This window comes from Lonchura striata, chromosome 1, assembly GCF_050655825.1.
Source record: "Lonchura striata isolate lonStrDom1 chromosome 1, ASM5065582v1, whole genome shotgun sequence".
NCBI lineage: Eukaryota > Metazoa > Chordata > Aves > Passeriformes > Estrildidae > Lonchura > Lonchura striata.
Window position 1 is genome coordinate 50,580,498 of NC_140703.1, and position 15,212 is coordinate 50,595,709.

Consider the following 15,212-nt stretch of genomic DNA (forward strand, 5'->3'; position numbering starts at 1 on the left):
AAACTGCTGTTCAGAAGAGTAACAAAGACTGGTGCAGTACCATGTCATATGTGTATGTCAGAAAGATATTTTGGTTTTTTTCAGTGGTTTTGATGGAGAATGGTGATGTTTACACATTTGGATATGGGCAGCATGGTCAACTTGGACATGGTGATGTTAATTCCAGGTAAGCTGGTAATCAAAGGATGTGATTGTATTACTGTACTTCCTCATAATAAATGGTTAAATTTCTGGTTCTCTGTACCTAGCAAGTGTGAAAATTCAAATATAGACCAAATTAAGTTGAAGAGCTCTTGTTCTACACTTACTCCTTATAACCCCCTGAATATTGATGCAGTAACAGTACTCTTGTACTGCATAAGTAATTTATTTAATGCATGAAAGCTTCTGTACATAGTTATTAGCATTGCTTTAATAGTAGTTTGAAAGACTTCTGTCTCTTTAATTCTCCCTGAATCTATGAGAATTACATTGAAGTCTCATTAAGATTTCATTATTTCTGTAAAATACTACATATGCAATAATTCAAATAATATGATATTCTAAACCTAGATAAACCAGTTCCTGTTAAATCAGTGATAAGAGTTCACAGAATATTCACAGAATCACAGAATATTCTGTGTTGGCAGGGAACAAGGATCATGTCCAGCTCTTAAGTGAATGGCCTGTGTGGGGAACAAACCCACAACCTTGGTCTAGTCAGAGAACTAGCATCAGTCTCTGACCAACTGAGCTAATCTCAATTCATTTGTGATGAAGTCTTGTGGGAACTCAAAATGTCTCTCAGACATTTTTAGAGGTTCCAGGCCTTGGTCAGAAGCATTCTAGACCCTGGCAGACAGCTGAAAAACAACTGTGATTCTGAGTTTGAGCCATGGAATGAATTACCAACTTTGGAGGTGGAACAAGCAATCACAAAAGGTTAGATAGTATAGTATAAGTAGTCACAAAGTAGAGGGGAAATTTTTTTAGTATTGTACAGGGGGGTTTTAACACATGTACAGGGGGGTTTTCACTTTGTACATGGGGGTCAGAAGTTCTAAGATGGAGGAAAGTGGGCTGAACCCATCCTTCTTCCTTCTTCTTCCTTGCCTCCATGTTCTTGGTGATGTTGGCACTCACAGATTGGTTTAGAGTAGAAAAACACTTGGCAACGTAGGTAGTAGGTATTGGGGAATAATTGTAAACATGTTATACGTAATATATCTTATAAAAGATAGCAGCAACCCTGGGCGGGGGGGGAGACGAAGAAGACAGCAGATAGAGAGGATGTCAGGGTGTGTGTGTGCCTCTACCCAGGCCACTGATCAAATAGCTGCAGTCCAAGAACATAATCTGTTAGATAACTAGCAATAAACTGCCTTGAGACCGAACAGCTAAGCCTGCGGAGTTTTTCTTTGGAAGCACGGGTTGGAGGAGGGATTTCACCACCACATGTGGCCCCAAAACAAGGCTGGGGTTCCCACAAAGTCTCATTTGTTGCTCATCAGTTATCTCCCACGTTAAGTCCCTAAGCTTTGGTCTCAGCTGCCTTTTGTAGTCACTTGTTTTGGGTGTTGTCAGAAGAGTGATGAGTGCTTTCTTTGTGGTCAATGGAAATAGAGAAATCAACAGAGCATGGAGAGGTATTTGAGTAACCAGCCACTGCTTACTTGCTTTAGGTGTGGTGTGCTTAGTAGCTCTGTAAACCTGATCTCCCTTGACTACAGTGAGAGCATAGATAAGTAACTATAGATGTCTTTAATATGAAGCTCAATCTCGCTCTTAGTATCTCATGCTTAGTCACATCTTTTCATTAAAGTAAATAAAAAACCATTGTCTTGCTGTACAAGGAAGTGTGATTTAGGTCTTTAGACATGTACATATGTCATATAATGCAAAAAATGGAGGTTTCTGTAGTAGGAATCTGAGACTTTGTGTATGTCCAGTAATGCTCAGTATCCTTATGTAAAAGGCTACTGAGAACAGAGCATCCGTGATCTGTCTTCAGTTCTTTCATTTCTCTTGTAGCAGTCAGGTGAAAATTACTGAACATCTATCCTAATCTCTTTGGAGACTTCAAAACCCTTTATTTTGTCAAGTTCCTGAAGAAATCTTCATCATCTTAAAATTTGCATTGGATTCACTAAGCCAAAGGGGGAGAGGGAAGAAAGTATACTGGAAATACCGCCTTGTATTGGCTGCTGTGCCTGATAGTAGTCTCTGAACTGTTACCCCTACTCAGTTTGCATTAGACTGGTGAATACAATCTGGGTTTCTGTCTATGATAGAGTCATATTGCAGACAAGTACTTGGTTTTTCCTTCCTGGAAATTCTTGTGTATTTGTTCCAAGGACCAATGACTTAAACTAGAAATTCAAGTTGCTGTTAGAAGAAGGCCAGTTTGTCTTAAAGACTAAAGAGGTACATATAGCAGTGACATTTGTACTGGTAACTTAATGTTACCTATTTCTAACTTTGATGAAATCACTTGGCTTTTCAGAAGGCTCTGTTATATTTTAGTCAGTATTTCAGGTGGTAAACCCTACATCTGCTAGTTATTTAGATAGAAACTGGATGAAAACCAGTAGTAGTCCCAAGTGAGATCCTAAAGGAGAATATGAAAATTCTTGTGCTGAAGGATAGTGCTTGAGCAGAAGTAGAAGCTGAGGAGCAAGTGACTTGGCACGGGCCTTTGTATCAGTCTACATCAGACCTATAGTGTCTGAAAAAAGCCTTGAAGAAATTTGGAGTATGTCCTATGCATGAGAACTGGCTGTAGTACTATATTACTATTTAGCACCATCATTCAAATTATAATTTCTTCATTGATGTACTTCTTTTTCCAGCTTTAAGTAGAGATCTCTCCTCTGTCCTCACAGTAAGGGATTCAGAGAAGGAAACAGGGAATCCTTATGCAGAGTTCTACCTCAGTTGGGATGCAGTGGTGCTCAGATGGCCAGCTCCTGCCAGGTCAGTGGTATGTCAGTCATGCAGTGTGTCACATTGCCTGTATTGACCTCAGGAAGAGCATCATCTTCTGAATTCAGGAACTGATATCTACTGTATTTCTGGGAGAGAGAGAGAAGAGAGAGGAGGAAACAAACAAGTAATATTTAGGCATCCTTTCAGAGACTTTTCACTTGCAGTGTCAAGATTTAGTAGTGATACTATATTTTTAAAAGTCTTGAAAATGTTCAAGTATTTTAAATTCTGAACACCCGATCAGACATGCCTTTCTCCTTAATTAAGGGGATTCTAGACTCTTTGATTAGAATATTGTAAACATCACAAATTCTTCACCTATTTCAGTAGGAATGAGGTGGATTATGTGCCCTATCAGTAAGCTGGAACCCTTAAATTAGCCTGTGTAGGCTTTTTGTTGTAACATCCACAGTGGCAGATGTTGAAAAGCTATTCCCTACATGAAAGATTTGTCAGTCTGTACTTTATTCTCCTCAAATTATCTGTTGGTGAATAGAAACTTAGTGGAAGCAAGAAATTCTTTGCAGTATCTAGTCTTGGTGAAAAACAGCATGTATTGTGCTCAGGTAAACAAAGGTGTGTTTGTTGCTGATGCTTCTCTCAGGAAGCTGGAAGTTAAAACTCCAGGATCTTTCTGTTACTGTTCAAATCTGCATATTTTTTTGGTACAAACTCTTGACTTCAGCACTTCAGTAGCAAGTACATGACCTGACAGTCAAGCTCCAGAAATGGAATGACTGAAGTGATACAGTCTTGATAGGATTTTCCTTCCAAAGGTTCAACAATATCATAAACCAAAAGTGATCAGACTTTCCATAGATGATCAGCTTAAGATAAAGAATATCCACTTCAGAGGAAGAATAGAGACTATATTCTTTTAGCAACTCCAGGGGGGAAAAAAAAGTGTTCCATTATCTGTTTGCTAGTACCATGTTTCTAGGTGTATTTTCTGATTATTTTACTCCAGTGGTGGAGTGCAGGTCATATTTACATCTTTTCACCAAATTTCCTCTAAAACAGAGTCACTTCTAAAATATAAAGATCTCCATTTTCTCTGTAATAAAGTTGTCCAACTCTGCTTGCAATGGGCAGAAATAGCCACTGGTTTTCTCTTACCCAGTACACAGTAACAGCTGCCAGTGAACCGTGTTTCCAGCACCACGGTCAGCTGCCCCAAGTGACGTGTTTTGGGAGTTGGCAGACAGCTGTTGTCTGCATAAGTACCACGGACAGCAATTGTTCGAACAGGTCACGCGTGATGACTTTTCAAAGATTACAACTGCTCTGAGAAATGCTTACCCTTTTGGATGGAAGAGGGTTTCCATGTGGACAGCCAGAATGCATCTGGACTTTCTTCAGGATCCTAAGTTATCTGCATGTTCATCTCAATTATTCAGTAATTGTTACTTTTTCCCAAGGAATCTCAGGTTATTTTCTCTATAGCTGAGCTTGTCCTTTTGTGATTGACCAAACATTCTGTGACTTTGACACCAGCATGTCTTTCCACTTCATCCCAGAAGTCCTTGTTTTCTTTGATTCAGATGGAGAAACTTTGGTTGCTAAAACTTTGCCCAGAGTCTCTCAGACTCTTCAGTGTCTATTCTGAGTTTTCCTGTGTTGAGTTTCAGGGGGATAGGGAAATACTCAATAGTATCACAGGTTTTAAACTCCATGTGCACTAGTCAAACTGCCTGCTGTATTTTTTGAAATCCCTCTTTATTTTATGAAGTCAAAACTAATTTTTTGCAATTCATGTTTATTTTATGATGTAGTTACGTGTCTTTTTTTTTTTTTTTTTGCTGTAAATTTCTAAATGAACTCATAGACTATAGTTTGCCATTCTGAAAGTTGGGTGATCTTAATGAAAAAGCTATTTAAGAGGGTAGTGGATTTCATCTCTCTGCATTAGTTGCTTATTTGATTTTGTTCTGTTGTTGCCAAGGGGCTATCAAACACTGCATTCATATAACATTGCTGATAGATTCAATTGGATCTAGTTTATTCTATATAGTCAAGATAAATAGTTATGTTGATAATAGCTTCATTTTTAAGCATTAAGAGATTAAATATTCACTGTTTTTTTAATAAAGATGTGATTGAGAATTCCAAATAAAGATGTGATTGATAATTTCATAAGCCTGCACCTATCATAATTTTGAGGGAGAGGAAGAGAAACCTTATGATAAAAACACTTCCTTTTAACAGGAGTGCTTTTGGATTAGTTGCTAGTTACATTTTATTTATATATTGATGCCTTTTTGAGTTTCCTTAAAGCTAATGAGAGACAAATGTAAAGATTTTTTTTTAATTTCATCATTGGTGCTCCTAAACTATACTGTGTCTGTGTATAATCACAGCGATGTCCAAATCCATGTGCCTATACAGCAAGATAAGTGCCTAAATTTGAGTGTCACGTTGTACATCCTCTACTTAATTTTCTTCTGTCCTTCAATCCCTACATTTCCACTAGTCACCCATTAAAAGCTAAGTTTACCACCAAAGAATACTTTTTCTGTCTACCTGTGTTCATCCTTCCTCAGGTCATCAACCTGTCTTCATGCTACATTCCTCTGTTCTACATTTTTATATGTTTACATCTTCCCATCTACCCTTTTTCTGCTGAACATGATGCTTCACTTTCCTCATATTTTCTTGACTTCTATTTTACCTGCAATTCAGCCAAAACCAGAACTTTGAGATGAACCATCTTTTAGCACATCAGCTGCTAAACAATCACTAGGTAACTATTGGCTGACCTTTTTTTATTCCAGTATAAAACAACCTGTTCTTATTTTAGATTACCCTGCTTTGAAAAACTGTGTTTAAAAGTAAGTTCACTAAGTGCTGTCATCCTCTGTATAACTGAGCCCAGTTTCCAAACATAAAATTATGTGGGAATAACTTGTACTTCAAATTCAGTCTTTAACTCCACAGGAAATATTAAGTCTAGGTAGACATTCATTATGGGATACAAAGTTATGTAGGTTTCTATTATCTTTGTTGGTATTGAAATTTTATTGAAAATTTTAGTGTCACACTTTTTATCTTTTGTGCTCTTTCTATTTCAAGTCATCAGTTCAAGTTTTCTTTCTTTGCATCTTGATCACCATGCCATTTCCCCCTCTTCATTTTTACTGAAATGGAAAGTTTGTTATGTCTGTTTATATTTGGGAGACAAATGAATTAGACCTTTTCATATCTCTCAGGAAAAAGTTTGGTCAGATCTATTTTTTATTGAGTCTGAGTTTGATGGGAGACGAGCTGATGGAGAGAAATAGACCTTTATTTCTTTTACAATTCCCTAGCCAGCAATCTTGAGAGCGCTGTAGCAATATTGCTTCTGGTAACTGTACTGGAGTATCAGCCATGTAAGGCTTTGATTGTTTCCAAGGTTTAAGTGCTTAAGTAGAGTTCTCTGAACATATTTTACTGCTACAGTCCATTGCAACATATTTTGTATTCATACAAAAATACACACATGTATATGTTATTGTATCTACACATCTGTAATTCTAGAATTATATATTAAATTCATAATTCCCATTCTCTGCTAATTTCTGAGTTTAATTGAAGACAAGTTCCTTGATTTGTTTCCCTGTAACAGAAGGGCAAAAACTTAACTATCTGGTGCAGTCTTTCAAACCTCTGTTGGTTTAATATGCAAGATGTTTCTTGGCTCTAACTCTATAGTATGTGAATTGAGTGAATATATTTAATGGCAATTGAGATACATGTAATAGTAATGTATTTTTGAAATGCTGCTGACCATGTATTGACATAGAATTAATTTATTTTTATCTAGGGGATGTCCCACTTTGGTGCAAGCATTACCAGGTCCTAGTACACAAGTTACTGCTGGGAGCAACCACACAGCTATTCTCTTAATGGATGGCCAGGTTTTCACATTTGGAAGTTTCTCAGTAAGGAAATGTTAATTGCTTATGGGAATAAGCTAGTAGTTCATGTGTTGTTCGGAGACCTTTCAAGGCTGCTTATACTTGCTCTTACAGAACTGTGCATGATTTCTACATGTCTTTAACACCTGCTGTGTTTTAAAATGTAGCCTTTAATATTGTTCTGGTTAGAAAAGCATAATGCCAGGCATTCTTGGAGTTTTTTTATATTTTAATGAAGATGGTGATTTAAAGCAGTCTTATTTTATAAGGTGCACCAGTTTCCTCAAGCTCTTAATGTTTCAAGCTTGGTTCTAAGTAAATGTTGCCTATTCTGTTACCTATCTCCATTTGATAGAGAAAAGTGTCCTGGGTTCTTCCATAGAAACAGCAGTGAGTTGCAGAAGTTCTGCTTACACTTGAGGGGAGAGGTTATTGCTCAGTACAAAACAGCACAACTCCAGTGGTCTTCTTTCGTATTCACATGGTGTATATTTCCCCATGTCCATGTGGAATCCATTCTTATATTCATTAAACAAGCATTTAAACATTGTTTACTTCCCTCTGCGCCTCTCTGTGTTTGCAAAGATGCCCCTTGTAGCATATAAGTATTGAGCTATTTTTACATGCTTTAAAAACTATGTACTGTCAAACACAAAAGAAGAGAGATTTCAACTTTTGAAATCTTTTTACAAAAAAAAATTAAAAAGTGGAGAGTGAAATTTTGGAAGTAGAAAGTCATACCCTGAAAGAAAATTGTGTGTAATATTTTGTTGTTTTTCAAACTTTAATCAAAAGCTTTGGTGTTTGTGTTCCTGTCAAAACTGACATGGACATGTAAAGGTTTAAGCTTCGTTGTCTTGCAGTGAAACTTGGCCCCTGAAAAACCATGTTCACTCTCAAAAATGGGGTGTAAAAGCTTGTCAGTTGACTGACAGTTTTTTCCACTTTCTTTAAAAGAAAAAAGTAAGCTTAGGCCATATTTAGACCACTTGATTTTTGTGTCTGTTTTTAATGTTGTAGTACTGGAAAGTTTGCTGAAAGCTTCATAAAATCAAGACAAAGCATGTTACTTGAAAATATCTTCGTTTGCTTACTTATGTTGTTATGAAGAAAGATGAGTAATGTGCTGAACAGAAGACATTTACTGTATATGCATTTTTTTTTTCTCTAATAATTTTAACTTCATTGGCATACAGTGCATTTTCTGTGCCTGAGGGAGGTAGATGATGCATAAGCAGGTTTCTGGCAGCAGTTTTCTACATACTTAGGTGCAGTATAAGAACTATTGGCCCATCTCAGTAACTAGTTTTACATTGAGGTAAGACCCTAGACCTCCAGATAAGCATGTCCTTGCTGAGGCACTGTTTTTAGCCCAAGTTTGATGTACTAATTGATTTCTAGGTACTTTCAAGAGTTATTTGCTCTATAAAACTTCATCCAGAATTGAATGAAACTCAGACTATCTGAATATATATGAATCTATTCCTTGTTTAGAGCTGACATTAATCAATTATTGAACACTGTAGGAAAACAATGCTTTTATATTTTATTCTGAATATGGAGAGAAGGGTTATCCATCACAGAGAGTTTGAGTTGTTGTATATAACAAAACCTTCACTCAAAAACCTATCTGAAAAGGGAGGAGTATATCTGTCAGTAACTTCTTCCTTGTAGTTAGATGTGCAATGCTTCACTTGGAGCAGCCATTGTGTTTGGAAGGTAGCTTTCTGGTAAATTCTCTTCCAGCTTACCAGTTTTGTGTGATAGACCTATTGAAGTAATTTACCCATCTTTGAGACTAACTATTACTGTCACTTACTGATTCTTGCATTCTTTCTACAGAAAGGTCAACTTGGCAGACCAATTCTGGATATGCCCTACTGGAATGCAAAACCAGCACCTATGCCTAACATAGGTTCCAAATATGGGCGCAAAGCTACGTGGATTGGAGCGAGTGGAGACCAGACTTTCCTCCGGATCGATGAAGCTCTCATTAATTCTCATGTGCTTGCTACATCAGAAATATTTGCAAGCAGGCATATAATAGGCAAGAACTCTTCTGTATTATTTTAAATGCTTAGAGAAGTACTGGAGAAGAAAAGGGATTCAGTTGTGTAAACAATAGAGGAGAAACAAGTCAGAAACATGGATGGAGGGAATGAAAATATTTTTGTATTTTTGCCTTCTAGTTTTACTGCATATGATGATCCTTTTATTAGAAAGATGGTTTTTATTAAAAATAATAATGCAAAAATTTAACCTTCACTTGCATTTAAATCCTACCACCATTCATTTTTTTGTTGCAGCAGTATATTTGTTCTTCCCTACTGTATAACATGTTAATTTTCTAAGCATGAAGGATTAATGAGTGGTGTGTTTCTCTTTGCTCTTCTTGCTCCCTGATCTAGGTTTGGTACCAGCTTCAATATCAGAGCCTCCTCCTTTTAAATGTCTTCTGATAAACAAAGTAGATGGCAGTTGCAAAACATTCAATGACTCTGAGCAGGAAGACCTTCAAGGTTCTGGTGTGTGTTTGGATCCTGTCTATGATGTTATTTGGAGGCAAGTGTGGATTATAGCTATTAAAATAGTAATATATAAGTCCTTTTTAAAATACTTTGCATGGCTGGAGATTTGATTATACTTATTTTCCCTGTAAATGAAAAACAACTTTTAGTCTTCCATAAATATTTTTCACATTTTTGGATGGTTTGTTCAAGTAAGCCCAAAACAAACATGTTCTCTTGCCTCCATTTTTAAAACTTCTTTTTTTGCATCATTCTCATTCCAGTCTCATAATATTTTGGGGATTCAAATCTGTTTTGATTGCTCTCTTAAATCCCTTTCTTAACACTTGACTGAATAACTTCCTTGCCATATTCAGCTGCCATATGTGTGTCTTAAATTGTTGTTCTTCTGTCAGGCATTAGTGTTTAAGACCACTAGAGGAGGGATGGAGCAATGGTATTCTTTTTAAGTTCTGACATTTTGGGAGGTCAAATGAAAGGTGTTTATTTAAATGGCATAGACATTCAGACCAATTGTATTTATTTCAGTCTTTGGAGTGTAGTGTTTGAGCAAGTGTAGATAATAAGCCTTTGTTCCAACATGGAATCATAATATCCAGTTCTTCTATAATTCTTCTATATGTTAGCTGGGATTTGGAGAGAAATCTGAACTTCCATTTGAGTTCAAGAGTGTAATGATATTTAAGTTGTTTGAACACAAAGCAAGTTAGAGTGGTGCAGGGAACCAGCTAGTCAACATTCATCTGGAAAATATGGTATCTCATAGGATCCTGTCTTTAAAAGCTACTTGTATCCTACTTTGGATGTCTTCATCCAGAATTGAGATTAAGTACCTAACAGCCAATTAACATTGAAGCATGTGTTTGCCAGGCACGTTTCTGTATGACGTAGGAAGTACCTTGGATCGTTGTAGTTGTAGATTTTGCACATCTGCAGGATTGTTTGAATCTCACTGGTTCAGTTCTTAAAGTATGCTGAGATTAGAAATAAGAATAGCACCCATATCCCTTAGAGTTCTGTATTTTCAGCATGTTTAAATCCATTGAAAGACTCAATTAGCGAAATAAACCAGTTATCAATGGCCATGGGAATGCTGCAAGTTTCAGGGGAGGGCAAGGTAATGATACTCAACTTGAAGACAAAAAAGTGGTTATTCAGCTTGAGGAAGTACAAAGTCATATGTTAGATATTATGGGTAAACATGAATTGAGATATTTTAATGTCTTGTAGTACTTCGGGGACTGTAGAGCTAAATCCAGAGCTTAAATACTTAATTTAAGAGTGGATTTTCTGAGACTTATTTATTTCTGTTATATCCATTCTTGTTCAATACAAAATACTAAAACAGTCTGAAGAAGAGACACGTTAATAAATATGTCTATTAGTAGTTAAATACTTGGCATATTATGATTTTTGGGCATTTTGATTGATGCCTATTTAAGTGATGGATTCAATTTCTTGTACAGAGACAATATTCTGATAATGTGCAGCTTAAACATTTCTTCAAAGCTTTGTGACTCAATATCTTAGTGAAATTCAAGTGGATGTGGAATGTCACATGTGTGTATAAATTTGACCATTGCTAATTTGTTAAATCCTGAATACATATGGTACCCTTAAATATTTTTAGTTAAAACTTTTTCTTTCTCCATTAGATTTTTAAAAGTGTACAGAATGAAAATTCCTTTTTTGCTTCTTCAGAACTCTCCCATAGACTTATGTCTTCTTACTGTTTTTTCCTTTTATGTAGTGGTTTCAAAGATTTCATCTTTTTTGTATGTGTTAATCTATATTATAGAAAGTCTTTGTATTCCCTTGTTTATGCTGCCCTTTTTTATAATCCCTTAAAAAATCATGAGGCGATGTTACCCATTTAAAAAAGCCCAAACAAAATATATTGGATTCCTCAGGATTTTTTTCTCTTATTTGAAGGTAAGCCTTTTAATTTTGCTTGGTATCTTCAAAATTTTTGAGCACATCTGCCATTCTGTTTAGTACTTTGCTAGTTACTTCACACTTCTTAATAGATAATACTGTTTTAACATTTGTTAGTTTTGAGAAATGTCTTAATATTTCCTGAAATTTCTAAAGCGATAATATGACTTTTTGACTTAAGGTATAATAATGTTGTTGTATCTTTTCATTTGCTGGAATGTTAACCTAGTAAAGTTTTCATGTATTTGAAATAATGATGCTCAGTTTCAAGAGTTGATACCAGCAGATCTACATTTTACATTAAATATCTTAAAAATGTGATTGTTGGTAATGTTTTGTATTTTTTCAGTAGATTAAAGGTTTTGTTCATTCTGCTTTCTCTTGCTCTAGGTTTCGCCCAAATGCCAGGGAACTGTGGAGTTACAATGCAGTAGTTGCTGATTCCAGGCTTCCCTCAGCTCCAGATATGCAATCCCGGTGTAGTATTTTGAGTCCAGAACTTGCTCTGCCAACAGGTTCCAAAGCTCTAACCACCAGATCTCATGCAGCTTTGCATATTCTAGGTATACATTTATAGTTCATGAGTCAGAACCTTAGATGAAATAAAGGAACATAACTTAATGTATAAACAAATTGTAATCTGAAAACTTCCTGACTTTTTCAGTTGCAATTTTGCTGTCTTTCACCATTGCTCTTAATTACTTCAGTCAAATTATAAAAGTTATCTTCTGCCATCTTAATAATGTTGGAGGATTTTAGAGTTCTGGTGAAACTTGTCAGATATATATAATAAAGTAAGAGACCTGCCTAGATGGATGATCTTTTTTTAAAAGTCTGTGGAATAAAGTCAGTACTCTTAACCTGGAATCTCAAAAAAAAAAAAAAAAACCAAAAAAAAAAACCTTGAACCTGAAAAAATGGTTCTTCAATAATTTATTTTTATTTTAAAGTAAATGCAGTATATTAAATCTTCTCAGTTGTGTATAATGAGTCACTAAGAGAAATATTATTTCCTTTTGTAGTTTTTGTAGTCTAAAGATGCAAAACTTAAGTGTTTTCATGTATAGTGTGTTCATGTATAAACTGGCAATATGCAACATACCCAGCTGCTTCAAAACACAGCTTTGTAAGTTGTTTAAACTCACTTGTCCAGTGATTATGATAAGTTGTCTGTTCCTTGACCTTCTCACTTCGTTGTGTGCTAGAGGTGTGATAGTTTTCAACTTGAACAGTTCTTTTTTGTCTGTATCAAAGGAAGGCATGTTAGGTACTTACGTGTATGAAACAAAACACGTTTTGTGAAGACTTTAGTATCTGCTCATGATTCGGTTCCTACTTCAACATTTTTTGGGTAATATTTTAAGTGAAAAAGAGAAGAAATTGTTACTGGCAATTTATTTGCCATTGGAGAAGTCTCAGAGTAGGTTTAATCAGATTTGTTCATTAATCTGGATTATAAATGAAGTTTGTGTTCATTAGGAAGCCTTGAGAGTCTGCAGCATTGACCCTTTACCTAATCAAAAGTGTAAAGCTACTTGGTAGCGTATGTGTGGTGTAGGGACAAAACAGTTAGATGGCTTTGATTATCTTAACTAGTATTCATTTATATTTTAATTGTTATAATCAACAGTGAGATAATTTGGTTTCTTTTTTGGTTTTGCTTTCTTTTAGGTTGCCTGGATACTTTGGCTGCTATGCAGGACTTAAAAATGGGTGTTGCAAATACAGAAGAAGAAACTCAAGCAGTAATGAAAGTTTATTCTAAAGAAGACTATAGTGTTGTTAACAGATTTGAAAGTATGTACACACTAAAATTTCATAGCATTAGCTGATTGGCTTGTAGAACAACAGACTAAGATTAATTTCATTTTTGTTGGGATTTTTTTCTGCAGGTCATGGAGGAGGCTGGGGCTATTCAGCACACTCAGTAGAAGCCATCCGTTTCTGTGCTGATACAGATATATTGCTAGGTGGTCTTGGTCTTTTTGGTGGTAGAGGTGAATACACTGCTAAAATAAAGGTAGGAGTTTTTGTTTTGTTTTAAGAAATAGTATGTCTCAAAATCACAACTTTCAGTAATGTTATGTAAAACCATGATTCGTTTTATTTCTTGATGAATGAGTGGTATACCATGTGTGGAAAGCATTATACAAGCACAGTGGATGAAGTAGAGAGCTGAGAATTATCATTCTTTTAATGAATTGGCCCATTCTTACCTTCACTAAGTGCTGTGCCATTTTAGAGATCTTGGGCAGCCATTTTAGAGGTCTGAATGGTTCTGTGATCTATTTACACAAAGCTCCAAGGTCCAGCAAAAAATTGGTGTTGTGGGCTTCAGGTTAAAATCACATCCTGTGTGATGCATGAGGAGCTGTTCTCAAAAGCAGAAAAAGAGTACTTATCAGGAACCACTGCTTTCCACTTTCCCTGCCACTTCTTTCTCAAACTGCTGTCTGGATAACTTCTGGGCTGGGATTCTTCAGCTGGGAGCAAACGGCACCAAATACAATTCACTCTGTGCCAAGTACAGGCATGATTTTGGCTGGAGTAAGTGTGCTGATTATTCTAAAATAAATAAATCTGGCTTTGGATAAATAAGCCTCACAGAAACACACACTGGTGTCAGAGCTCTGGTTTTTGGTAAGTGTTCTCTGCTTCTATACTTATTAAGGTGAGATACTTGTTAGATGTTTGTATATTCAGAACATGTTATTGTTACTTTTCATTTAGTGGATTATTTAATTTTCTACTTCTATTTTCAGATGAATAGGTATTGAGGTTTGTTCTAGGGAAATGGATGACACACTTAGCAGTAACATTAGCCTAAGTCAACAGGAAATTCAAAATAAGTAGTTGCAATTTATTCTAGTTTATTCTATATAGTCAAGATAAGATCTGCCAGTCCTGCCAGAAGTGGGCTGTGTATTAAATAGGTGGTTGCAAGAGAAGTCATAGACATGTATTGTGGTCCTTTTTCAAAATCATCAAACCATAGAAATTATTTTTAAGTAAGAAAATAAAGTTCTCTTAGGTATCATGTTTTGTCCCAGTCACCAACTATTTATAAACTGTCTCTGCTGAAATGTCAAACTGTCCATTTCCAGAGAAGCTGAGTATATCTTATGCTTATACAGTGCATTTCAGTCAGTGATGGAAAACCTGCAACTTTGCCTTTTCTAGATAATCTGCTTTTGTCTTGTTTGCAGGATTTAGGGAGTTTCTCCACTTAAAAATATATCTGGACATAAGTCTGATAGGTCAGTGTCAATTGCTATTTCTTAACAGTTGATGCCCAACTTCCAAATGTGGTTTTGCCTGTAAGTGACACTAAGTAGTAGCTATTTTTGAGAAGGAAGAGTAGTATACAATTTCCAGAATGCCAGACAAGAAAACGTCATATTATGAGGTTTCTAACACCTAAGACATAATTCTTTTTTTCTTACTTCACCAGTTGTTTGAATTGGGTCCAGATGGGGGAGACCATGAGACAGATGGAGACCTCCTTGCTGAGACAGATGTCTTAGCATATGATTGTGCTGCCAGGTAAGATATTTAGCTTGCCTACTTATACCTGTTTCTTGATCATTATTTTTACTTCCCTGAACACATTTTAGTATCACTTTAATATCAACAGAAATGGTCTTCATCATTAGAATTTTGTAGCAAGTGATGTAAAATATTTGACATGTGTAGGGAAATAGCAAAACACCAAAAACATCCCCAAACCATTATAGTATTTAAATTTAAAGATGACAAATAATCAAATGCTTGTTCTTGCATAAATTCCAGTCAAATCCCCTCTTCCTATGTTGAGACCACAAGACAAAATACTGCAGCAGCTCTTTTGTGCATATGGTTTGGCTTAGCCATGTTGTAGCTTCTTTTTCAT

General features: G+C 35.8%; 1 protein-coding gene across 27 annotated transcripts in view; it reads left to right on the forward strand.

Moving 5' to 3' along the window:
* The window catches only part of MYCBP2 (MYC binding protein 2), a 173,871-nt gene that overhangs the window by 69,927 nt on the left and 88,732 nt on the right, over positions 1–15,212 (forward strand). For 25 of the 27 annotated variants that reach the window (XM_085593528.1, XM_085593539.1, XM_021548051.4 and 22 more), the window contains 8 exons: positions 85–166; positions 6,767–6,884; positions 8,703–8,907; positions 9,269–9,422; positions 11,714–11,886; positions 12,995–13,120; positions 13,216–13,343; positions 14,775–14,866. In XM_085593528.1, the coding sequence (XP_085449654.1) occupies positions 85–166; positions 6,767–6,884; positions 8,703–8,907; positions 9,269–9,422; positions 11,714–11,886; positions 12,995–13,120; positions 13,216–13,343; positions 14,775–14,866 (1,078 nt within the window). Of the gene's footprint in view, positions 1–84; positions 167–2,828; positions 2,953–6,766; positions 6,885–8,702; positions 8,908–9,268; positions 9,423–11,713; positions 11,887–12,994; positions 13,121–13,215; positions 13,344–14,774; positions 14,867–15,212 lie in introns of all 27 variants that reach the window. The other 2 variants (XM_085593685.1, XM_085593690.1) reach the window with 2 other exon arrangements.